The following is a 26,187-nucleotide window of genomic DNA, read 5'->3' on the forward strand; positions in this document are numbered from 1 at the left end:
AATTTAGAGCTTGGTAGGGCTTGTGTCCTGACCTCTTGAGGCTGGGCCGGGCCTGCCCAATTTTCCGATCTACCAAATACTTATCCTATTTGCTATTTATGTTTAGAGTAAATTCTAACAATGTCTCGTAACTTTAACTTAATTAGAGAAATGGTTTCTTAATTAAAAATTCATTACTATTGGTACCTTAAATTATCAAAACGTGCAACTATGATCCCTCAACTAAAAATTCATTACCATCGATCCCTCAACTTTAATCCAACTAGAGAAATGATACTTCAATTTTAACCCAATTATAACAATTGTCATTCCACTATAACTCATTTTGATAAAATTCTAACGAAGTTGAAGAAAAAAAACCATATCTACATGTTTTGAAGAGTTGAGGGACCTCAATTGTAGCAATGGTCATTCCAACATAACTCATTTTGACGAAGTTGACGAAAAAGACTATAGCTACACATTTAGATAAGTTGAGAGACTAATAGTAATGAATTTTTAGTTGATGGACTATTACTACAATTTACTCTTATGTTTACAACATGTGGAAACTATTTAGCATCTATTTTCTTCATTGCTCTTTTGCTCAACGTATGGAGTATTATCACTCTTTTTCTGGTCGATCAAAATTCATCCTACTAATTTGGTCTGAGATCTTTTGAGAGGAATTTTTTTTTTTTTTAATAAACGATTTTATCTACATTAATGAGGTGGAAGAGTGAGTTAAGCTTCATAATCTTTACAAGTGAAAACTGTTAGATCGTAGTAATAAGTGACAATGTTTACTTATAACTTAAGTAGTAAGTTAATTACGTGGCAGGCTAAGAGTCAACGCCAAGTTGTCCAAGGTCTTTGTACGAATCAATTTAATTTTTGAAATTTTGGTCCTAACAAAGATTAATTAACTTAATTAATGACTTAGGAATAGGAGGTGGTAGTACTAAATAAATTAAATATTACGCGGCAATAGCGCGTCTACGCGTGGGGACGTGGGAAGGGGAATCTTTTTATTTATTTCGATTATTATTTTCTCTTATCCTACTTTTCTTCTTCCTCGTCCTCTATTTTTCTTCTCTATTTTTATTTTTATTTTTATTATTTTTGGCTCCTCCCTCCAAACTGCGAAGCGAAGATTTTGACCGATCGGAAGAAATGGTCAAGGAAACGGAGTACTACGACGTCCTCGGAGTCAGCCCGTCCGCCACCGAGGCGGAGATCAAGAAAGCTTATTACGTGAAGGTCAGTTAATTTTTAGCAGAAACTGAGAGAATTATTATTATTAATATTAGCTTTAATTTTGATTAGCGGTAATTAGTCGGAAGTTTTGATTCGTAATTAGTTGCTTCTTCCACAATCGATTAGGCAATAAGCATACTAGATCCAACCCATGCTGCTAACAACACTTAGCGATGTTAATTGTATCAGTTGCATATATTAGGGCCTGTTTGGAAATGCTTTTAGATCATCAAAAGCGTTTCTGACAATGTTTGGAAGAAGCACCTGCTGTGGGATTCTTCCAGGAAGCAAGCACTTGCATTTTTGTTAAAATTGTTGACGTGGTTTTAATAGAAACGCTTTCAGTCTGGGCAGAAGTGCTTTTTTAAAAAAAAAACAAGCATTTCCAACAAATGTAAATAAAATTGAGTATTTTGATTTTTTTGGATTGCAGGCAAGGCAGGTTCATCCAGATAAAAACCCAAATGATCCACTTGCAGCACAAAATTTTCAGGTAAGACTTGCTTTTGTTTTTCATTTAAATTAATGCCCATCAAATTATAAATTATGGTCACTACAATGCATTTGCGACATTAGAGAGTTGCTATTCACTTCCACGAACTTGTATTTTAGAAACTACAAGTTCTCGATACTGGATTCACAACTCCTTTTCTCCCTTTATACCATCATTTCTGCAACATGTGTAATGATGGTCTAATGTGGGAAGGTTGTTTTGTGAAGAGGGTTGGACTTGAAATTGAATTATTAGTAACTTCTTTCGTTGATCTAGTGTAGGCTTACCAAGTATATATACATTTTTTCGCATTTGATTCAGGTTTTGGGAGAAGCTTACCAAGTGTTAAGCGACCCAAGCCAACGCCAAGCGTATGATGCTAATGGAAAATCAGGGATTTCAACGTTAGTTTTGTTCTCTTATTTCATTAATATATGAATTTAAGATCTAAAAGGTGGCTGACACAGTGACACCTTATGGGTTTACTGTGCGTATCGCAATATGTGTGTTTAGTTGTGTGCTTCTAACATTTTTCAAAATGTTCCTTTTATTTCAGCGACGCAATTATTGATCCTGCAGCGATCTTCGCCATGCTTTTTGGTAGTGAGCTTTTCGAGGAATATATTGGACAGCTAGCCATGGCATCAATGGCTTCCCTAGATATTTTCACAGAAGGCGAACAGTTTGATCCCAAAAAGTTGCAAGAGAAAATGCGGGTACAGTTTGTTTAATTTTTCTCACTGACCCAGTTTACCTGCAATTTTCTTTGATGGATGGGAACAACTTGATTTGAAATTAAATTGGGAGCCATACATTTAATATATTGGTAATATGAAGTTAATTGTTTCTTTTGTTATCACGAATTTGGGTTTCGCCCCCGGATTCACCAATTGGATACCTGCATCTTCTACTTCTTCCTTTTAATCAGTTTGATATTTGGATAAACAAACCTCTCCTCTTTTTTTGGAATGAACAAGTCTTTATCATTAAAGAATGCTTAATGTGTGGCAAAATTGCCAATATCCCTTTACTGCAGGTTGTTCAAAAGGAAAGAGAAGAAAAGCTTGCAGAAACACTAAAAAATCGACTCAACCAATATGTGCAAGGCAACAAAGAGGAATTTGTTAGTCATGCTGAAGCTGAAGTTGCAAGGCTTTCCAATGCAGGTAATTCGTTGCATGTGGTGCTTTTGGTTGACAAGAATATAATATTTTCAACTGCTTTTAAGTTGGCTCGTGTAAAATTAGATGAGGTTTTGGGACCATACAATTTGAGATCCTGAAAACACAATCCATAAGCATTGCCATTTTAGCTCCTACATTGTTTCTTCTTTCCAAGAATTTGAATATCGGTTTCGGTAGTTGAATTGCAGAGAAATATCAAAATATATCGATATTGGCAGAAATATGGGTGAAAAATGAAAATAATAAAAACTAGAAATAAAAACATACAAATTATCTTTGAAATTTCTTTAAAATCCAAAACTAACAAATAACGCTTCATTTAACATATAAATTTGTAACACGGTTAACTTATAATTACTTTGCATAGCAAGTGGTTGAATCCCTGGTGGATGGGCTTTCCTCTCCAACCCACTGCTTCTTGGGTTCAACCCTTCCCCCCTCCCTTGATTTTTGTAATATATTGGCTAAAATATTAGTTATATCGGCAATTTTAGTTCCTTGGTTCTTTCTATAAATACATTGACATTTAGTTCAGATGTTGATTAATGCCCTATGGATCTGTTTCTATGATTATTATCTAATTTTCACTATCATTTTCAATGATATTGTCTATTTTCAACAGCCTATGGTGTTGATATGTTGAATACGATTGGCTACATCTATGCCAGACAATCAGCAAAGGAGCTAGGCAAGAAAGCAATATATTTGGGCGTGCCATTTGTTGCAGAGTGGTTTAGAAATAAAGGGCATTTCATTAAATCCCAAGTAACAGCAGCAACAGGTTAGCGGATCATTCTGGATTCGGTCATTGACAGTCGTGTCCTAAATCTTTGTTATCATGGTGACTGTAACTTTTGGCTCCAATAATTAATTGACCTATGGGCCTAACCAGGGTGTGGGGACTGATCTTACCCAAACTAATAGTCTCCAATCCACTTCATCCGTATGTATTCAAATATTTGACAGGAAAAGAATATTCATGTGTTTTCTGTCTGTTTTTTTGACATGTGTAAGGGATACGTTCTCACAAATGCACACAAGTTTGCTGGCTACGCTAATATATGCTTTGGTTAATGGACTTATATTTTTTCAGGTGCAATTGCTTTGCTCCAGCTGCAGGAAGACATGAAAAAGCAGCTAAGTGCAGAAGGAAATTATACAGAGGAAGAGCTTGAAGAATACATGCAATCTCACAAGAAGTTGATGATTGATTCCCTGTGGAAGCTTAATGTGGCTGATATTGAGGCCACTCTTTCTCGTGTTTGTCAGATGGTTGGTTGCTGCCCCTCTGTTTTATTAGGTAGTTATCTAAAACATGAATGAAATTCCGGTCTCAATTGTAATTTTTCATTTGATCTTTAGGTTCTTCAAGACAGCAATGCCAAGAAAGAGGAACTCCGTGCGCGGGCAAAGGGGTTGAAAACTCTTGGCAGAATCTTCCAGGTATTGTTTTTCTTAACCTAATTTTATGATTTTATGTTGCTGTAATCTCCATTGTCTAATACATATGGAAGCTATGACATTTTATCGTAGAGAACTAAGTCAACCGGTGGGAATGATGGTGAACCTGCACAAAATAGTAGAGTCCATAAACTGAATGGAAGTGAATCAAGCAATGATACCTCGTCTCCTATAACAACACCAAAGTCCTCAAATCTTGACGAGCCATCTTACACTGCATTTGAGCCACAGGTATCTTCACGTTTGATAAACTCATTTTATGTGTATATCCTTGTTCGGATTTCATCAAATAGCATTTCAAGACGGTCCAGAATGCGTAGTTTTTGACATTTGGTATTTTCTAGTTTTGGGACATGACCGTTTGTTATGTACTTCTTAAACATAGGCATTCCACATTTGCATCATTTTTATTGCGTTTTTCTAATTATAAATGGTTCCTAACAAGGTATTACTTGCTGGAAACAAACAGCATCAACTCATTTGACACCATTGTGAGAGGTACAAAATGACAAAAATACAAAAAGAACAATTTGATTAAACTCAAGATTGCAAGTACAACCAGTGCTTATGCTCCTGAAAAGTAAAAACCACTGTAAATGTTGGTAAGTTCTGCTCGTAGATGACAACGGAAAGTGAATTGACCTTAAATAGGGTAATGGCTTTATTAAATTTCCAATGGGAATATTTTATTTTATTTTATTTTTTAACAACCAACGTAATTCTGTTACTCCAATCACACATTTCAAATGATCCGAATAGAAAGGAAAGTTACTGTAAACATGTGAAACACACGAGTAAGAACCATAAGAGAGACCAATACAGCTGAAACTAGATGTTTTACGTTTTTCCTGTTTTGGGGGAATGATCAGAGAGTTGATGAGTGGGGAGAAAGTAGAAAGTAGAAAACCCTGTACGTTTGTTGTATTATTAATGCTTTATCTTGTTTCTCTTTTTTATACTAGGTGTCACAGAGCCCCTATGTGGAAGCCCCCCAAATTGCCGGTGCACAGTTGAACTATCACTTCCCAAGGCCAACTGCACCACCTGGTGCCCAGAGACATTCTTCCATTGGCAGGGATTGAGGGTGGAGATCGGGTATTCCCCTTGCTTTCCGTCTTGTAGTATAAAACTTGTGACATATCTTTTGTATCAATATTGTGGCTGGTTTTGCGGGAAGAATCTGAGGTTATCGTTAGCTGGATGTGTATGCTTGAAACGAGTTACAATTGTGCTTGAATGGCAACTCACCTCCAGCTGCGTAGGCCTCGCTTATTCTTATGGGGAAGACAGATTTATATACGTAGGGAGGAAGATAGATTGTTGTAGAAAATGGGATGCCGTTGTCACCAGTTAGCCGTTATAGTTGTTATTTATTCGTGTAATTTTCTCGAGTGACGGATTTAGTTTGAAAGGTTTAAATTTTAGGCGCATATGTTTTTGTCGATGTGAAGATTCATGTTGATTTGCCCTAGATAACAAACAAATATCAAGACTCTAGTGTACATTTGTCCGTGGGAACATATTATGTGATGGAATTTTTCTTTATCCTTGTGTTGTTCATATTTCTTGTATTGAAAATTACAGTCCATTTAAACTACTCCCATATAAAGCAAGGGTCATCCATTAACCAGAAAGGATGGATAAAATGTAGTGGTTTTTTCAAATAAAAAAAAAGAAAGAAAAATATGGTTCGGATTAATTCTGTTTGACACAAAAAATATAATCGAACCAACGAGTACTTAAAACGGTTTGCTTTAGTTTGATTTTGATCAATACAACCATTATTGATCGGTTTGGTGGTTTGGTGCGATTTGATTTGGGCGGTTTAAGCCTTCAACACATCAATAACAAACCGTCCCACATCTCGAGTTTTAATTTTCTAAGCATTCACATATTTTAATTCCATCAAAAGAGAAATTTTTTGGAACATAAAGTTCTATGTAGTTAGGTAGGACTAAGTTTCAATTATATAAAATCTCATGCTTGCAAATGATTTATTAGTTACAATTTCACATAAGAATAGAATCTCAGGGATCGTAGACAGTGTTTGCTTTGAAGGAAGACTTTAAGTTTGTAGCTGAGGACTTGAGAGTTGGTTTTTGCAGAAGAGCAATTAGCTTTGCGTTGAAAAACAATTGGGTTGATTGAAGAATCATTCAAGATTTTTGTGTAATCATAGATTGAATTTGACAAGAGTCCCAAGCTTGAAGGCCTCTGGTTCTATTTAAAGGCATTGAAGAAGGAGCAAACTGGATCGTATCGCTGAGCCAAAGCAAGGGTGGACTGGTTATTTGGCCTTAACCTTCAATTGTATATTGAGGCGGTTCACATGATTGCAGTAGTTATTTCAATATGTTGAATGATGTGTATGTACGCATTTAAGTAGACGAGATATTCTTGAGCTCTGATCGTCTATGTAGTAGAGAGACTCATGCTCAAGCCCTTGGACAGGTTGAAGAGAGATGAAATGATCGTCCAGGCCTTGGTTTTGGACTTCGAAGTTGGTTCGCCAAAGTCGTAGCGACTTTGGCGTAAATAAAAATGAATAGGCCCCCATAGCAGGTCTTATTAGACGATATTGATATGCATAGGTAAATATAAAAAACGACACTGATCAATTAGAAGAAAACAGAGAGGAAGTTGGTGAGTTATCCAAAAGAAATTCGGTCAAGAGAATGTTGAAAATGGGAAAATAAAAAATAAGAAAACTAATGAAAATAGTTTTAAAATTTTAAGTTTTAACGATAATAGTAAAATAAAACGTAAAACAAATAATACCGAATTAACTTTTTAATGTAAAAAAAATGATTTTCCGTTAAAATCAACAATAACGAACTTTTCGTTAAAAGTGCCTATCTCACTGACTTAAGACCCTTTCTCTCATCTATTAAATCACCAGAAGCAGAGCAGCAGCAGCAACAGCCATAGGTGTGACAATGGAGGGAGGGAAGACGAAGCAGAAATCGCCGGCTCTCACTCTCCAACAGTTCATCTCCACCACCGCCCCTCTTATCGACCTCGAAAAGGTTCTCTCTCTCTCTCTCTCTCTCTCTCTAACCAATCAATCATTAAGTTTTGTTCCTGCTTTTGTTTCTATGCACTCCAATTGACAGTTAATATGCCGCAAAGAAATGGACTTCTATGGAACTAACCTAATTTGGAAATCAGGAAGCTGAGATATCTGCCTCCATCATAACTGGGTCTTCCAGAAACTTGGACACTGCTCAGAAGAAGGGCTCCACCATTCTCAATTTGAAATGTGTTGATGCTCAGGTACCAAGTGTTGCATTTGCTTTCCACTTTTCTATGGATTCCTGTTTAATGCTTTCGAGCTTTATTCGATTGCTTGGAAAATCAGAGGCGACCCGAAAAGAGAGGAGAGAAAGAAATGCTTAGGTTCAGTTTGTTTTGACAGAATAATTTTTTAGGAAAATGCTTTGTAGAATATGTTTTGCTTGATTTTCTTCTGCTTTTGGCTTCAATGCAACATAAGGGTTGTATAAGGGTTTGCTTTAACTGCCAGAGAATTTGAAGCTGTCTTGTCTAAACAAATAGAGCTTTAGTTTTCTTTGAAGAGAAATGTTTACTTAAAGATTCTTCTCTAGTGATCATGTTAGTTGCAGCATTTGTCAAAACATAATTAGAAAAACGTACACGGATGATATTTTCAGTAACGATAGGAATTCTTTCGGTGAAACTTTTTTTCTACGAAGGAATGCAGTCTGTCGAAGCCAACAGTTTTTGTATTTGGCATGTGTAGCATTGAACAATAAAAATGTTCTAATAACTATTTATATCTTTGGTTTTGAGAATAGACAGGACTCATGGGGAAGAGTCTTCTTGAGTTTCAATCCACCAAAGCAGATGTGCTTCCTCCCCACAAGGTGAGAAATCCATATTCCCGCTTCTACGCCCTCAATGAGTTTTATTGCCATGTTTGCTCTTCTTACTGAGTTGGAAAATTGCTTCAAGGCTAGATGTGGTTATTTTAACGAACATATTGAAGGATATCCCAGCTACAAATTATACCATACTATCCAAAGTTTGTCCAATTATTTTCTCTTCTTTTAATTTGCAGTTTAGCACCCATGATGTGGTTGTTCTAAAACAAAATAAGGCTGATCTGGGGGCCCCTGCTCTTGGACAAGGTGTAGTTTATCAGTTAAAGGTAATTCTATGCAGGGATGCTTGCATTTTTGGTCATTATATTTTTAGTTGTTGAGGATCATGCTCTTGAGCTTACTTGTGATGGTGGTTTGCTGGCGCTTTTTAAACAGGACTCATCAATCATTGTTGCTTTTGATGATGTTCCTGAAGATGGTTTAAATAGTCCTCTACGGTTGGAGAAACTGGGAAATGAGGTATGAAATTCAAATCTTAAGTCTTCGATTTATTTCCTCAAATTTCCTCAATTATCACATTGCTTTAGAGGCTACAGTTTAGTTAGTATGGTGATATGATTCTTAAAGCTTTCCTACCTGAAATCATATTGATCATCGACATGGAATGTTATTTAAAATTTGGTTTCTACCATAATATTGCTCTCAATGAGGAAACAATCAAAGTTTTTAGTAATCGATCGTCTGTGTAGGCATTACTGATCTTCTATTTCTCATTCCCTGCCAGATTAATAGTCATTGGAAAAAATGCTGAAAATATTAACTGCTTGTTTCAGGTGACATATCAGAGGATGAAGGATGCCTTGATACAATTGAGCAAAGGTGTGCAGAAGGGCCCCGCATCTGATTTAATTCCTGTCTTATTTGGAGAGAGGACACCAACAGTGTTCAAGAAGGATGTCACATTCACCTCATTTAACAAAAACCTTGATCATTCTCAGGTCCTTAAGCCTAATATTTTGAACATTTTCTGTGTTTTTTCCCCTTTCTTCTGAATCATAACGGTCCACTCAAAATGTGTCATTTTGAGTTAATATCACACATTCTATTAATGGTGTTCTTCTGAATCAGCGGCTTCAGTGAATGACACACACAAACATGCATTCAACAAACACAAACATAGACTATGTAAATGCATGCATATTTTTATCACTGTATACATGTGTGCACACTGCACATAATGTCATCACGTACAGGATCACATAATTGCTCCGTAGAGGTCCTGAGGATATCATAGCCTCTTCTATTTTATATCAATTTCTTGTGTATTATTAACAATTAGGGTTTGAATTACATAAAATTCTTATGAAAAAAACTGCTATTATTTGTTCAAATAATTCCACCTTTAGATCTCCTTAGTGAGATTAAGCAAATATTAGCTGATAAGTTATTTCTTCCTTGAGTACTGAATATTAGTTGACCGATATAGGACCATGCCTATTGTTGTTGTTTTGTGTATCTGTGCCTCTTTATTTTGATGAGCATCTTAATCCAAGTTTGCTTTTCATGCATACAGTATTTCAAGGTTTATCCATGTTTCATTTCTCAGTATCTAAAGCACCTTCTGCATTTCTTTTTGTATTTTAATTTTTCTCTTTTCTTTGCTCCATAGAAAGATGCCATTTCAAAGGCCCTGTCATCAAAGAATGTATTTTTGCTGCATGGACCTCCTGGCACGGGAAAGACTACAACTGTGGTGGAAATTATCTTGCAAGAAGTTAAACGTGGATCAAAGATTCTTGCTTGTGCTGCTTCAAATATTGCTGTTGACAACATTGTTGAGCGACTTGCACGCCACAAGTATTTCACTGCCTTTATATTTGAGGATTTCAGCTTTTAATTTAAAATTTAGTTTTAACTATAGCAAAGAAATATCAAGGTCCTGAATTTAAGCTTTATGTAATCCCTTCGCTGGTCTCCCTCTCCTTTCTTCTTATATATGTTTATTTTTCTTTCACTAGTTCTGCTGTCACCTATTGCTAAGGTTGCAGAGCATACACCAAAACTTCAAATCTTATGAGTACATAAAGAACCGATTTTGATGTTGATATATGCATTTCATGTCACCCGTTCGTAGTATGTCCTACTGTGATTCCAAATTTTAACCCCATCTTTTATTCAAATTTTAACCAAAAATACGAAAAATTTGAATATAAGTTTCCTGTAATACTTCCACTAGTTTCCCTCTCCTTTCTTCTTATATTTGTTTATTTTTCTTTCACTAGTTCTGCTGTCATTCTATTTCTAAGGTTGCAGACCATTTCATATCACCTGTTCGTAGAATGTCCTACTGTGATTCCAAAGTTTCAAGTTTTGACCCCATATTTTATCCCAATTTTAACTGAATATACAAAAAATTCGAGGACTTTAGAGATCTACACATGGACCTCTGTGGAGATGCTTCCTTGTTGGGTTCAGTGGTTGGGTTTGATGGAGTTGAGTGAATTGGGTGCGGTTGTTTGGGAATGTTTTGAGTCACCTAGTTTTTATACTCTTTTTTTAAAAGAGATGGGTCAAGATGTAAAAATGGGTGTACTTGTATAAGAGTTGGGTTCCAATGGAGGCACCTTTATTTGAATACCATATGTCAATTACGAAAATCTTTCTTCAGTAGACATTTTCAGTTAGCTATTCAGGACTAGCTTGTTGACCAATGACTTAGTTGATTTATGACCCAAATATTTAGCTCGTATTGTTACCATATTAGTAATTAACTAAACACAATAATTTTATATTTTCAACTGATAATAATAATCATCCTGTCTGTTGCACCCCATTGTGCTGAGATCATCGGTTTAACTTATGAAATCTGTTGTTAATTTAAGTTGGTCGTTGTGATATCTACTGATTTTTGTTTCATCAAGTAGATAGTAGTTAGTGGGTTTGAGGCATCCTGCATGCTTACCACTTCATTACTTATTGCTGTTTCTTTATTCAGAGTAAAGTTAGTGAGAGTGGGGCATCCTGCACGTTTACTACCTCAAGTGCTGGACAGTGCACTGGATGCACAGGTATGTGAATTCTTCAAATTCGTAAAACGAAAAGAAAATTAGTTCTTTCTCTATTATAAAGGAAGATTTGACTTCGTTTGAGCAAGCCATGGATACTTGTCTTTCTTTGCTTCTTCTCTAATATGTATAAATGTGTACACACACACACACACACACACACATATATATATATATATATATATGTAAAATATAACTCTACTGCCATCCTCAGTTGCAAGTGCTTTCTTTTCTGCTTCTATTATTACAGAGTGTTAGCATGGATGTGTATTTCTAAGTAGATGCATTAATTTTTTTATATTATGGTGCATATAGGGCAAAACTTTTAAATAGGATGCCTTTTTTATAAGAAAAGAAAAGATCACATGTGGGGATTAGGATTACCCAACAATGTGGTTTAATGATCCATGACATCAAATTATTAATCACTCCTTAAAAGATCAACCTTGGAAAATAAACCAAATCAGAAACCATTAGTTTGTCTAAATTAAATAAAATAAAAAGATAAATTCAGGGTTACAACAAACTTTAGAAAATGTCATGATAATATATAAAAAAAGAACACACTCTATAGACACTCCCTTTATCATACTTGCCTATATTTGTTTGAAATGTTGTCCTTACCATAGACGATGTATTGTTCTTTCTGCCAGGTCTTGCGAGGGGATAACAGTTCTCTGGCAAATGACATTCGGAAGGAAATGAAGGTAGTTATGCAGAGTAAAATTGAACCTTGAACTTGATATCTATGCATATATGCAATTTCAAATAAAAGTTGCATTTCATTTTTTGTTGATAGAGATGTTTTACTAAACTAACTTGTTAGTATTCATTTATTCAGTAGTACTATTTCGTTTGGTTCCATCAGAAGGGATCAAAACTTAATCTTTCCTAATCATATCCATTCCCGGCCCCTCCTTCAACACTCGGAGTTATTTAGTAGGACTTAATTATAGAGGTTAATATGGTGAAGACTGAAGTCTCACTGACCATTGCATGGCTTAATCAAAGGAACTTGCACATTGCATTTTTCCAGGCATTAAATGGGAAGCTCTTAAGGACCAAAGATAAGAACACTAGGAGGGAAATCCAGAAGGAGCTTAGGACTCTTTCTAGGGAAGAGCGTAAAAGGCAGCAGCTAGCTGTAACAGATGTAATAAAAAATGCAGATGTGATTTTGACAACTTTGACTGGGGCATCTTCTCGCAAGCTCGACAATACTTCATTTGATTTGGTGATTATTGATGAAGCTGCTCAGGCACTTGAGATAGCATGCTGGATGGCTTTACTAAAGGTAATGCTCTAATACAAAGGTATATACTTGAACATGTGCACAGCAATATGCGTATGTATTTCCATAAATGCACATATGCATTCACATAGTAATGCATGCTGGTTGGTGATCTTCAAAGAATGTTATGGGTGTTCTTTCAGAAATTTGGATACTTGAGGAAACTAAAATTCAAAGGAAGAAAAAGTAAAATATTGAAGTTACAGATGCGCTCCATGGAAAAGTACACTGTTTATTGTATGACTGCAAGAAAAGAAAAGGTCCTTAGTAATTTTAAATTAATCAAAAGCCAAAGCCAAAAAGTTACATTGTAAGCAATTAATACATGTACAGCTTGTTCCAAAATTCACTTTAAAGTATCTGAGTTCATTGTTTTAGGGTTCAAGATGTATACTTGCAGGCGACCATCTTCAGCTTCCTCCTACCATTCAGAGTGCTGAAGCTGAGAAGAAAGGTCTAGGAAGGACCCTCTTTGAACGCCTTGCAGACATATATGGAAATGAAGTCATGTCTATGCTCACTGTCCACTGTCCAGTACCGCATGCACGAGCGGATCATGGATTGGTCATCAAAGGAGCTTTACAACAGTAAGGTGCTCAGAGCATGCCAGGATGCTGGCTTACCAAGTAGAACTATATCATCAATTGACTGTTAGAATTTTTATTATGTTAAATGAAAATTAAATTAAAGTCATTACATTTGATTGTGTTAAATTATTTTGTGGTTTAATCTCATTACAGATTAAAGCCCATTCAAGTGTTGCTGGGCATATGCTTTTGGACCTGGAGGATGTAAAGACGACCTCTTCTACAGAACCGACCCTTCTTCTAATAGACACAGCTGGGTATGCTGTGTATACTAGCCATATACCCAACATTCAGCGTGTTTGTTTTGAGAATACTTTGTCTTTCTTGGAGGAGATTTAGAATCATATGCAGTAAATCACCAATATCCTCTTGAAATTTGGCTTGGAATGCCATTGTGCACTTGAGTGAAATGTTAAACAGTAGGAATACCAGCAGGTTGGTATTAGAAACTGTAAAGTAAAACCGAGGGGTACCAGTTCTTGTTTTTGGTGTTTTGTTCCTAATACTGAAATGACACTGCGCACATACAACATGAGCGATATGCTTTATGTTGAGATGGTTATTTTGCCATTTATTTGGTTATTTCATGCCAAATTCATATGAAAATGCTTGATATGGATGCTTTATGGAACAATCACTTATTCGAAATTAATGCCAATTCTACATAGTGTTGTGAGGTGTGACATTTTATCATGTCATTTGGAAAACCATCATTCATAGTAGCACGGTAATCACGACATGAAGTGCCATTAATTTTCTTAGGTTAGTGTAGGATTGCTACTCGTAGAGACATTTTGAAGGTTGTGAGAAATGAGTAGATATTATACCACATTGTCTTAACAGCCTTCCTAGTTCTTTTAATAAAAGAAACTCCTTTTTGTATAATTGTTGTGCCTGTTCATGCTGATCGGTGTCAGGTGTGACATGGAAGAAAAGAAGGATGAAGAAGAAAGCACTTTGAATGAGGGGGAAGCCGATGTTGCTATTGCCCATGCCAAGAGACTTGTTCAAAGCGGTGTTCAGGCTTCTGATATTGGAATTATCACTCCTTATGCTGCACAGGTACTTAAGTTTCTTTCTTTTTCCTGTGTTCTTGTAAGCAATAGCTTCTAGATAAAAATCAAGCATTCCATGAAAATGCTAATAGCAATGGCATCGATTTTTGTTTGTTCTCTTACTTATATCAGACCTAGTATTGCAGGTTGTCGTACTCAGGATGTTGAGAAGCAATGACGACAAGCTAAAGGATTTGGAAATCTCAACAGTTGACGGCTTCCAGGGCCGGGAAAAGGAAGCCATCATTATTTCAATGGTTCGGTCAAATTCAAAAAAAGAGGTATTCGTGTATCCCTGGTACCATTCTTAATGCATTTTTTCAAATTTCGACGGTAGACATCTCAATTACCAAATATTCTATAATACAAGACATTAAATTTTGAGCATTTTCAAAAATTCAGGTAGGGTTTCTGAAGGACCACAGGCGAATGAACGTGGCTGTAACACGTGCAAGAAGGCAATGCTGTCTTGTATGCGACACAGACACGGTGACTAGTGATGCATTCTTGAAGCGATTGATAGAGTATTTTGAGGAGCATGCTGAGTATCTAAGTGCCTCAGAGTATAGCAATGAATGACCAAAATTGTAAAATCGGCTTCTCTGCCCCCACAAGCATCTACAAACTGGCTGTGTTTAGTGATCGATACCATACCTTGGGGATGTAGTTCCCCTAAGATCGTGCACTGCTTTTGAAGCAGAGGACAACTTACAAGTTACACCTATTAAACACAATTTATAATTCTTAATGGTATTGATACCAATTGAAATTTTGTTTAATGCACTTTTCCTTCTTCAATTATCTAATGTTATGTTATGCGATATGTTGGAAATTTGTTTGATGAACTCTGTAAGCATAACGATACTTGATTCATACCAAGGGAAATCGCACCTCCGGTGCTGTCTCTGCAACTACTAGGGCAATGGACTAATCTTCTCAATTCATGATCAGAAATGTGACTGAAGAGTTATGGATGGAGAGGATTATCAGATCGACAGTCTAATAACATAACATGCTAATTATGTTAAGTGACTACTAATTGCCGTTCTCTAACGAACTCCCGCAAAAGCAGGTCCTACTCTTCCATCTGGTAAACAAGGTCCTTGGTTTGAAATCCTATGCATCTCAATCAACGCATCTCAATTGATATTCTTGTCAGCAAAGGGTCCGAATTCATCATGAACTTCTCTGATCGAAGATTCCGGAGCTATGAAAGTTTCTGTTTTCTCAGTTGCCTCTGATTGTCTCTCCTTTTCCAGTACCCCCAGCTGCTGATGAAACTCATTGAGATCAACCGTGGCTTCTCCTGGTGGTCTTCTGCTGGTTTTCAGAAGAAACTCGACATCTTTCTCCTTCTCTGGAACATTTTGTGTTTTGGGTTTGTCACTCATGATGTGAGCCTCAGGTTTTGAATCACAGGAAGATGAATGACATGAACGCTCGGCTGCGCGTTGTTATTATGTAAACACTGAAATTTTAACAACACTAATCCAACAGTTTAACATTTTACAAATCATTTTTTGTGGAGCTGATATTGGTAGGGAAAACTAGAAAGTATACGGTTCAGATCATCGTGCAACATTGCATAATAAGGACAACCAAAAAGATAGAACAAGAAAGTTCGATTAAATAGGTCAGTAGCATTTTTCCTCATTTTCTAAGAATTATGGCAACAAGACAGTCTTGTGGCTTGTTGCATGCAGTTCTATTAACAGATTAACATCCCCAAAAAAGCATATCAGCACAGCATAAATAACATCAAGGGCTGGCAATGACTAACTCCTACTTCCTCAAATCCGCCTATATTCCCTTTGGCATGACAAAAATAATCTCCGTCATCCGTCAAACTCGGAGTAAGCACAAAATACCAAAACACAGAGCTACCTGCTGCAAAACTGCCAAGACAAGTAACAAGTTGAACTCACAACTAACAGTAGAAAATGTAACTTAAAGATCTGGAAACAGATATAAAATAAGCTATTAGATGGTCCTGTCAATGAACCTGAGGTTTCTCATCTCTTCAAAAAATTTAATTCCATAGTTTAGTTCAAAAACATGGTCCCTCGTGATTGAAATTAGAACAGATCAGTTAACGTATGATTCTGGTAACCACATTTGCCGTTAAGTTATGCAGTTGTATATCTTAATTTGTGACCAGAACAAATTTTGATCAACCTTTTGCAATTTCAACCTGAGATGGACGTGGTTAGTACAGTTTCTCCAATCATTGCCCAATCTTGCTACGGACTGACCAAGTTCCCTGGCCAAAATGGTCCAAAGACTGGGTTCGGCTCCTTAAGAGCATGCTGATTTCTTCAAATTGGATCCTGAAAGAACACAATTTTCATTTCCCTTGATTTTCTTTAAAACATGATTTCGGTCAACAACTAAATATGATTTGTTCCATTAATCATACATGATAACATCACAAACAAGGGGGAAGGAAATGTTATGTTTGAATCAGTCACTTCAGTATATGTATCAGCTTGTCAGGAGGAATGGCTCCTTGCCGTGTTCATATAATGTTTTCATAAGTTCTATATATGTTATCTTTTATGGAAAGCATTAGAGCATTAAAACTAACCAGCTGTGTCAATCATGTCGTCCACCACAACTGCGACTTTTTCCCTTCCTTCATCCATCAAATTCATCATCTGTAAAATAGAAGGCATTTCAGATTATGTAGTTACAAATATGCTTCTATGTGGAACTGAAAAAGAGTAAAAAGTAAAATTGTGAAAGTCATCGCGACAATCAACTGAAATTTTTAAGGGAAATACAAGAGTTTGGTCTGAGAAATATATAGGGCCACATTCATCGTCATTATTTCAGAATCCAGACACAGGAGTTGTGCCCAGAAATTTTATGTAAACTCGCCAAGGTGGTGGGGGATTTGAAGGGCTGGGGAAAGATGGCTGACATGCTATTCAGCAATCATATTTTTAGGACAAAGGCTATATCAGGGATTCATAGCAATACAGGGGTTAGATCGAACGCAAGAGAACGTTGAAGTTATCCCAAAGGGTAACATCTGAGATAAAATATGATGACTGCAAATGAAGTGATGAAAGAGAGTAACCGTTTAAAAAGGAGGGCTAGTTTTTAAGGTTGATTTCAATACAACTAGTGATCTGAAATTCCTAGATCATGTGTTGGAAAGGAAAGATTCTGGAGGGCAGCATGGATCAATGGATATTTGAAATCAGTTTTTTATTCAGTTATAAGTAATAGATTTTAAGATTGATTAAGGAATGAGGTCTCTGATATCAATATCAAGTAGAAATTTAGCATCACACCATTTGGAAATGAATTTGAGGGATATAAAGATGAAAATGAAAAACAAGAAATTCAAGTTTGAACTGTAAACTGCAAGAAGCAGTCATTGCCTCGTTCAAAAGTTTCCCAGTATAGTTCAGTATTAATGGTTTCTTATGGAAATTGGCACCATGACAAATGAAATTTCAGAGGTGGACCAAAATAAGAGAGCATATCCTTATATGTAACTGACCATTTCAATTCGACTTTGGACGCCTTCTGCATATGTTCCTCCATTTGTCCTTAAGGTCCCCTGGCGTACGACTATGCAAAAACACAGAACCACCAAACTCCAATATTTGCTTCCATGGAAGAGTTCTTTCATCAATTCTTGAAAAGGTTTGAACTCCCTTCTGCAGTCATATAAAAGAGTTATAATCAAATATTTTGAAGCAACATACATGCAATTAATTAACTACAGTCAGGTAATCAATTTAAAATGGAACCCAACATAATTTTCTAAAGGTAAATTAGATAGAAACCCAGGAACCTTAAGCATTTCTTCCTCCTCAATGCTCCACGGAACTTTTACCCGCCTTAACTGAGAGATGGGCGGGGATGTGCTACAAGACACAAAAAAGGATTATTCTCACTTCACAACTACTGCAATCAAATTCTCAAATCACTGCTTTCTAATCAACAGGTAAGTATATGGGTATATTGGGGAAAATACAGGACTGCAATTAAAGATCACGGTAACATAAATACTGACTTTATTCAGACATTATTGAGCATGTAGACACTTTACATTTCAATAAGGCATGAAAGTAGACACTATAAAGAAAATAGAAATGAAAACACTTTATAAGCCAATAACTTACTAGGGAATTTTCTTCCGGAGTCTTGTGTTGTAATTGGAAGTGCTAGACTTTTGAGCACCAGCTTGCTCGGAATCAACATTAAGTGCATGGCCTTGTTTCCTTGGTGCATAATTAATGTGCTGCTGCAGACCTCCTTTCTCAGATACTACAGCTTGTCTTTGGTCAACAAGGAGGCTTACTGTATTTTTAACGGACAAAGTATCACCTTTAGTTGGTACTTGGTTCTGACATCCATCAAGCCCTACCACGGCTATGCACTTCTGGATCACCTTTTCTTTCCATATTTTTTCACCAGTTGATACATCCAGGTTTATACCAACTAGAGTTACACTTTCATCTCTACACTCTGAATTGTTAGGAATACAAGATCCAGAAGGTGCTACTTGTTGCTCGGTGCCTATAATATTCTGTAGTTGAGGGTCCTTGACTTCATTTGCACGTTCTTCACATTGCTTTCCAAGGGGTTCTACACTCTTTCCCAAATGCCCATTCTGATGATTTTTAGTTTTCGCATTCAGATCCTCATGAAATTTTCTCATGCAGATATTCTCTTTGTTGTGCCCGCTTCCGAGGCTTTCTTTTGGTTGATGTTCCAGAGTATGAATAAATGCATCTAGGTCTTTCTTCAACATTGAGGCTCTTTTCTTAGAATCAAGGTATTCAGTAAGAGCAAGAGAATACGAACAGAAGGGGCATTTAAAGTTATCCTTCTCATATAAAATGTCTGAGGAACGCAGCCAGTTTTCATGAACCACAACAGGGCAATTACTGGTATCACAGATCAACAGACCGCCTTCATTAGGCTTCTTACAAACATTTTTGGTTGTCTCGGAGTATTGACTGGATGTGGATTGAGAGCTCAACAAAGCATGCTTCTTCATGACAGCATCAATCTTCTCATCATGAAATTCAACACCATCAGTCATGGTCTCTGATTCATAATGACATAGCCAGTCCAAGAGCTCTCTCGCTTCATTAGCAATACTCTTCTGCTGGGACTCCTCGTCAGATGCAGGATGTGCCACTTTAACATGAGAATCACACTCACTGTTAGAATCATTCTGGGTTTCATCAAGTGAAGCTACACCTAAAGTTCTTGGTTCAGGACAATGTTCATCGCCTTTACCTTCATTAGCCATGCTTTTCTGTTGGGATTCATCTGTGGATGCAGGAAGTGATACTTCAACATGAAAATCATGCTCACTGTTACGATTGAATACCTCAGCAGAAATCTTATGCAGGGTTTCATCTGGAGCAGCAACAAAAGATGCTCTTTGTTCAGGATGAAGCCCACCATCATCTTCCGCTTCATCATTATATGTATATTTAGGGACTTCATCCAGAAATGTGTCTTGAGGCAATGAACCAGCATTACAAGGATTTTCTGTCTGAATTTTATTGACTGCAGGGTCAGTGCTTTGTCCGCACCTCTTTGAGGTAGTATGATCATCATGACCATCCTCTATGACCTTGCCTTTGTCCATCGTTCCCATCTGATTTTCTGCCAAGTCACACCTTTCTCTCTCCGGAAGTGGAACATCTCTTTCAGATGAATCTTCCAACAGTTCTCTTACATGTAGAGGAATTTGGTTCTTCTCTATAGACCATAAAACATATGAGGGATCCCACTTCATCTTCCTGGTAATTACACAGCAATCATCACAACCAATTACACAATTATGGTTTTCATCTGCCAGATTCTCCATAACCAAGCCATTGCCGCTTTCAGAGATGCTCTTGTTTTGGGGTCCCTCGGTAGAAACAGGAGGTGATGCTTTAATATGACTTTCATGCTCATTGTTACAAGTTGCTACTTTAGCAGAAACTTTTTGTTGAGTTCCATCTGGAGGAGCAACACTTGATGTTATTGGTTCAGGATGAATCCCCCCATCATCTTTGGCTTGATCAATACGTAAATTTTGATGGGCTTCATCCATAAATTTATCTTGAGGCATTGAAGTGGCATTAAGATGATTTTCTGACTGACTCTTAAGGATTGCATCGCCGCTGCTTTGTCCACATCTCTTTGAGGAAGTATAAATATCAATACAATCCTCTAAGACCGCGCCTTCCTCCATCATTCCCATCTGATTTTCAGCCAAGTCACAGTTTTCCCTCTCAGACAAATCTTCCAACTGTTTTTTTCCATGTAAAGGAATTTGGTTCTGTTCTGTAGACTCTGAAACGTAAGAGGCATCCCGCTTCATCTTCTTGGATTTTATATTCCAGTCATCAGAATCATTCGCGCTACTACGGTTGTCATCTTCCATGTTTTCAGCATCTGAAGAAATCCTATGCCTTTTGGAAGGAAATAGATTTGCATTACTCGGTTCTTCCAATAGTTTATTCTCATGCTCAATAATCAGAGGATCTGCAATTCCCTTGACTCCCATGTTTTGAGCATTAGAGCCACTCTCATTGAGCCTGGGATTACTATCTCTCAAAAGAACTCTATTTCCATCATTTCTAAGTGTTAAACCGCCTTTTTTTCTCAAGACGTCTGCATGTAGATGTGTGCCATCAAGAATCGAATCTTTCAGCTGTTCATAAAAAGAATTCCACAAATTCATTTCTAAACAATACAGAAAAATCGATTGAAGGGCAAAATATGCAAAGAAAAGCCAAAGGCTTACCTGTTTCAATGCACATTTGGGCAAAGAAGCTCTTTTATGCATAATAAAGGGTTGAATATCCCATTTCAACAGCCCCGGTCCACCCGTTCTCAAATCAGATTCTGGCGTCTGACAAAAGAAATATTCGTATGCTTAACATAGCCACTACCAAAAATCTTAAGAGAGTTGAGTTCAACTATAGCCACTACCAAAAATCTTAGAGAGTTCATTTTTGCTCACCCGCCAAACTCTGGTGTAGCATTACCGCATTCTAGATCGTGCCACAATGTTAAAGGGGGATAAGGCTACACCAGGGTTAGGGGTGAACAAAAACGGACTCAATCCCGTAAAGGGTACAAATACTGAAAGAATATGGGTTGCCACAAAAGCTACCAATTTTGGATACTCATCCAAATTACCTACACATTAAAGCCAAAAAGTTGGGAACTTCACCTCATTTACAATGCGTTTGAGAACATTTTGACAAGTTTCCGACAAATTAAAGCCGATTTTCGAACACTGGGCAGAAGAAGGAACATCACCACTCGTCACATTACAAGAATCGAACTTGAACAAACTCTCCAAAGATTTCAAAGCAACCCTTTCCTTTGCATTATTCCCCATATCATCAGGCAATGGTGGAGCCAACGCAATCAAATCTGAAAAGGCCACCAAAAAGTACCAAAACGCCATGAAAAAACCCTAATCTTCTTCAATCTACTCACTCACACAGATTGATTGGAAAAAAAAAATTAAAGGAAAAATTCAAACATTGAAGTAAGAATAGGTTTGTGAATACCGTGTAAAAGCGATGCGTCAACTTGTTTGAAGCTTGCGAGGGCTTCAATGGCCCAAAGCCAAGCAATGGCTCTCTCATGGTCGTTCATGCCGTCCATGGGAAACCCTACGCTGCTGTAGAAGAAAAGGTTCAGAAACCAAAGACGGGAGCTTTTTGCTTCAGAAGGAACAGTTTTTTTGCTGGATATTCAGATATTGAAAGAGTAATGACCATGTTTTTATACCATAAAAAAACACCATATTTTCATATCATTTTATGTAGCATTTGACGTGAAGAGCATGTTATTGATTAATTTAAATAATGTGATTGTTCGCATTAAATGCCATCTAAGATGATATAAAAATATAATAGAAAAACATGATATAAAAATATAATACAAAATATAATATAAAATTTTAATTACCTTTTGAAAAAATTGTTCAAGTGATGCCCACTCCTATGTAAAAGCTCGGTTGAGAAAAAACCGGTCTGTGTCAAGAGATTCAGATCACTTTTTTATTTTTTGGAGGCAGATTGTTATTTTTTGGAGGCAGATTGTCTTCTATGTTGTTTGGGTGCTCTTCTTATTCTCTCTTATTTGTACAGTTATGGTTAAACTACATCAACATTTTATATTCTTATTGTTTTGTCTTGTTATCTCTATAAAAAAAAATTAATATAAAATGTTGAAGTGGCTTAACCGTGACCGCACAAAATTGGAAGGGATGGAAAGGCACCCAAACAGGAGGGTAGACAATCTGCCCTTTTTTTTTTTTTTTAATATTAGAACAACAACGTTAATAAGCTAAATGTTAGATTAGTTATCGACAAAATTTGAACCCACGTCATTATATAAGGGCATAACACCTTTTCTTTTTTTTTCATTACTGTAGTAAATGGTCACTTACTTGCATATTCAAACCACTTAGTTTCAAAAGAAATGCTAACAAGACCCTCTCAAAAGTATGATTCTCTATGGACCCTGCCACATCATGTTTTTGGTACAATTCTCACACCAACATTATAAAACATTGTGTAAAAAAAAGCGGTGTCAGAGAATTCATAAAGAGTCCCATTTTTGAAAGAGTCTCCTTATCATTTTTTTAGTTTCAATCATATGTCATATTAGCTCATCTCACTGACTCACTTCACAAAAATAAAAAACTTAAACAACTTGAATCCCTTCCTCTCTCTCTCTCTCTTAAATGTTCCGAATCTTTCAATTGGCGAGCTCTGGACACACAAATCCATTCCAAAAGAACCTTCTAATTCTACACTAGAGTTGCCAACTTGTCATTCTAAACTCCATCTCATTTTCTCTTACCCATATGAACAAAAAATTTGTTTTTTATAAAGCAATATTGGACAAGAAGAATTTGAAATTTGAGAACTCGAAATTCTGAAGTCCATCAGTAGGATGATGTATTCTTGCCCAACCAAGCTAGAAGTTTTTATAAACAAATTTTATATTTTTTCAACAAATGATATTATCTATATTTAGGATGAGAGAGTAAGCTTAACCTCACAATGAGCTAGCAATAATGAGATTCAAATTTGCTTGTGTGAATCGAACCTAAGACCTCTCACTTATAAATAAAAAGAAATACTATTATATCGTAATACTAAGTGGCTAAACAAATTTTATATTTTAGTGACATGTAAAATTCCAAATTTTCGCAATAAGCTCCTCATTGGCTATCCATGTTTTGAAAAATATAAAAGTTTGAGGAAAAAAATCATTATGTGAAAAAGTTCAAGGAAGGTAACGACAATGCCAAGTTCAATGTAGCAAATATTTTAGAACGAACACCACCACTCGTGTGGCCAAAAACATCACGAGCCGTTCAAGGCAACTAGGGTGCAAGTTGGACTAGTGTTTTTTCGATTGTAAAAGTTTAAATCCGAACTCAAAAATTTTGAATCTGCATATTTAAAAAAAAAAATTAAAATGGAAATTGGAAGACATTTAGAGATTCCCAGAATTTTGATTTGAATTTTTCAGAATTGAATAGTAACCTTTAATAACATTACATTGTGAGTTGTTAACTTTGATTGAATTTTCAATTGTGTTTAAAAACTAGATGCAATTTTGACTTTACATGTCTTTCAAATTGCTAAAATTGTTAGGTTTTATATTTATCCTTGTAAGATTATAGAAAGTACTTTATTAGAGTCTCTCAATCTTTTTTATTTAAAAGAGGACCAGCTGGTGGCTTCGTCATGACAGTTCAAGTCCAATTTTTCAGGGTCGGAAAGAATCACAGAAGCATTTCAACCTATCTCTGACCATCATCGAGTGATTCAACCGTGTTAGGAATCAACCTAGAACATGTCGTGCGAAATACAAGTCTGACATTCGTCTCGAACCACTGAACCACCTTGTAATTGTTAGAATGTCTTAGTTTTGAAGTATAGAATTGTTGTTTCATTCACATGTTGTTAGATTTAAAGTGTATAAATGTAAGTTCTTAAAAGTAAAACACTGAAAACATATGATATAACTTTGGATAACGGGGCAAGAATAAAAATAAAACAACATTGGTCTCAAGCCCAAACCGCTCAACGGCAGTTAAATTTATTTTAGTTTGTCCACTTAATAACTATTTTTCTTCAATAGTTCGGACTAGTTTGTTTAAAGCTAGAACTTAAAAAAAAAAAAAACTGTGTCTAAGCTAGAACTTAAAATTCAGGCACATTATCAAAGAAATTCTCCAGAGTCCAATGGTCCTCCCACAGTTGATCAAGATTTTCCGGGAGTGGTTCAACAATATCTGCTAGGCCACCGGCATCGTCATTCGTTACTTCTTTTCCTCTTTTCTTCAACGCTGGAGCAGGAAGCTCACAGCAACCATGTTCTTCATAGCATTTCCTTTTACCCTGTTTCTCGGTCTCAGGCCGACCAGTAGAACTCACTTTCTTCTTACCAAAGTCATACAGTTCCATCAAAGGAGGAAGTGGGTCGGGAATTTCGTACAAACATGTTACTTGATGTTTTGTTTTGGCATTGGGACCTCCAATTTGCTCAGCAATGTCCTTGTTCTGAGCCTCCAGATCGATGTCTTCGCCGTTCTTTGCCATTGCTGCTACGAAGAGTTTTTTTTTTTTTTTTTTTTTCCAAAATAAAACAAAAATCAAAACCAGATGGAAATAAAGAGGAGAGAGCGCCAAATATTTGAAATAGAAAATTAAAGCAATGGTCATTGAATTTCGGTCTAACTGAAGCTTTGGTCCTTGAATTAAATATTTGTAAAAATTGGTCCTTGAACTTGCACAGATCGAGTATTGAATAAGATAATACTTGATTACTTAAAGGATGAGTAGGAGTTCATACTTCAAATTGTTAGTTGATGATTTATATCATAAAACTTCGTGCTTATAATTAGAATTGTTTATATTATAAATCACTTATTAAATATTGTCACTGTAAAAAATCAATTAAAACTAAGATCGTTTAATCTCGTTTAATCATTGAACTGTATAAAGCAGATGAACAAAATTGGTAAAAACATTATGAACCGTATATGTATTTTTTCACAATAGATTGACTATACGACCTTAGTTTTAATTCATTCTTTTTTGTAAAAATGATCTTTACAGAGTGATTCATAATATGAACGATTCTTATCATCAACACAGAACTATGTGATTCAAACACAAAGAATTTTGAGTAGAAATTCCTACTCATCCATGATATGGTGTTGCAAAACAAAGAGAATCACCAGTCTAATTAACTTCAATATCAATTTAAATAAAATATAATAAAATAAAGATAGGTGCACATGTCAATAACATATTCAAGAATGAGAAGTACATGCAATTGACTAATTTTATCTACAAATTGGTACTAAGACAAACCTTATAAGTGCTTTCGGCAAGAAGTAATATCTGAAATCTGGATTGAAATCTATGAAGAAATCTCTATGGATTCAATTGCATATCGGGTTTGAAAAGGTTGAAGGTGCAGCTTCTGGCCTTGAGCCATCTTTTTATAGCGCCCATACTCAGTAAATATTATTTTTGTTTTCTTCTTTTATGGTATGTTTTGAATACGTTTTATCTGGAAAACACCTAATTGTCGTCTGGAATATATCAAGGTTCAATGTTTTACAACTTATTCATAACTGGAATTGTGGAACATATTATTACTTAAACTTTGATCCTTAAAACTCGAAATGCGACCAGAACATCTACCAAAGTGACTTCAAATCAAACCCAAGACTTGTGATTCATAGTATTATACGTGAAAGAGGATTTTTCGTGAGCTTTTACCGAAGGGAACAAGAAAAAACTAGTGTTCTAAACGTCCAAGCCTAGATGCTAGGTAGCTGGACACCGTCACGATTAATCCCTAGGTGTTTTTAAGAAAAATAAGAAAGAGTACCTAGATCCACGTAGGCATCCACCTAGCCCGCATAAACCAACCTAGGCACCAACCTAAACCGCATAG

General features: G+C 36.1%; 3 protein-coding genes across 4 annotated transcripts; 2 read left to right on the forward strand and 1 right to left on the reverse strand.

The window, feature by feature from the left end:
- The first annotated feature begins 1,060 nt into the window (after nucleotides 1-1,060).
- Nucleotides 1,061-5,919, forward strand: LOC103932317 (chaperone protein dnaJ 10). Of its 2 annotated transcripts, XR_007255403.1 has the most exons (11): nucleotides 1,061-1,239; nucleotides 1,670-1,729; nucleotides 2,051-2,133; nucleotides 2,286-2,445; nucleotides 2,766-2,895; nucleotides 3,536-3,694; nucleotides 4,007-4,185; nucleotides 4,276-4,356; nucleotides 4,447-4,605; nucleotides 4,844-4,976; nucleotides 5,337-5,919. XR_007255403.1 is itself a non-coding variant. In XM_048576526.1 (10 exons), exons 1-10 carry the CDS (start codon nucleotides 1,153-1,155, stop codon nucleotides 5,454-5,456), a joined length of 1,218 nt encoding a protein of 405 aa, XP_048432483.1. In that variant the 5' UTR covers nucleotides 1,079-1,152; the 3' UTR covers nucleotides 5,457-5,919. The 2 variants fall into 2 exon arrangements, 1 of the variants encoding a protein (XP_048432483.1); XM_048576526.1 differs by lacking the exon at nucleotides 4,844-4,976 and having other exon boundaries at nucleotides 1,079-1,239.
- A 1,320-nt stretch (nucleotides 5,920-7,239) lies between these two features.
- Nucleotides 7,240-14,993, forward strand: LOC103932318 (DNA-binding protein SMUBP-2-like). Its single transcript, XM_009341881.3, is given in 16 exon segments — nucleotides 7,240-7,400; nucleotides 7,543-7,647; nucleotides 8,190-8,258; nucleotides 8,453-8,542; nucleotides 8,652-8,735; nucleotides 9,050-9,214; nucleotides 9,886-10,073; nucleotides 11,212-11,284; nucleotides 11,935-11,988; nucleotides 12,318-12,575; nucleotides 12,951-13,091; nucleotides 13,093-13,164; nucleotides 13,313-13,416; nucleotides 14,077-14,221; nucleotides 14,361-14,495; nucleotides 14,617-14,993. Coding segments are annotated over 16 exon segments (1,950 nt in total). The 5' UTR covers nucleotides 7,240-7,310; the 3' UTR covers nucleotides 14,794-14,993.
- An 826-nt stretch (nucleotides 14,994-15,819) lies between these two features.
- LOC103932322 lies at nucleotides 15,820-24,818 on the reverse strand. Its single transcript, XM_018643750.2, has 9 exons — nucleotides 24,475-24,818; nucleotides 21,762-21,940; nucleotides 21,416-21,621; nucleotides 20,984-21,091; nucleotides 18,351-20,890; nucleotides 18,020-18,092; nucleotides 17,723-17,882; nucleotides 16,799-16,868; nucleotides 15,820-16,541 (listed from the first exon to the last, which is right to left on the reverse strand). Exons 1-7 carry the CDS (start codon nucleotides 24,816-24,818, stop codon nucleotides 17,727-17,729), a joined length of 3,606 nt encoding a protein of 1,201 aa, XP_018499266.2. The 3' UTR covers nucleotides 15,820-16,541; nucleotides 16,799-16,868; nucleotides 17,723-17,726.
- Nucleotides 24,819-26,187: the final 1,369 nt, after the last annotated feature.

Source organism: the organism of the source record quoted next, unplaced genomic scaffold, assembly GCF_019419815.1.
Source record: "Pyrus x bretschneideri cultivar Hongxiangsu unplaced genomic scaffold, Pyrus_bretschneideri_v1 Contig9, whole genome shotgun sequence".
Taxonomy (NCBI): Eukaryota; Viridiplantae; Streptophyta; class Magnoliopsida; order Rosales; family Rosaceae; genus Pyrus; species Pyrus x bretschneideri.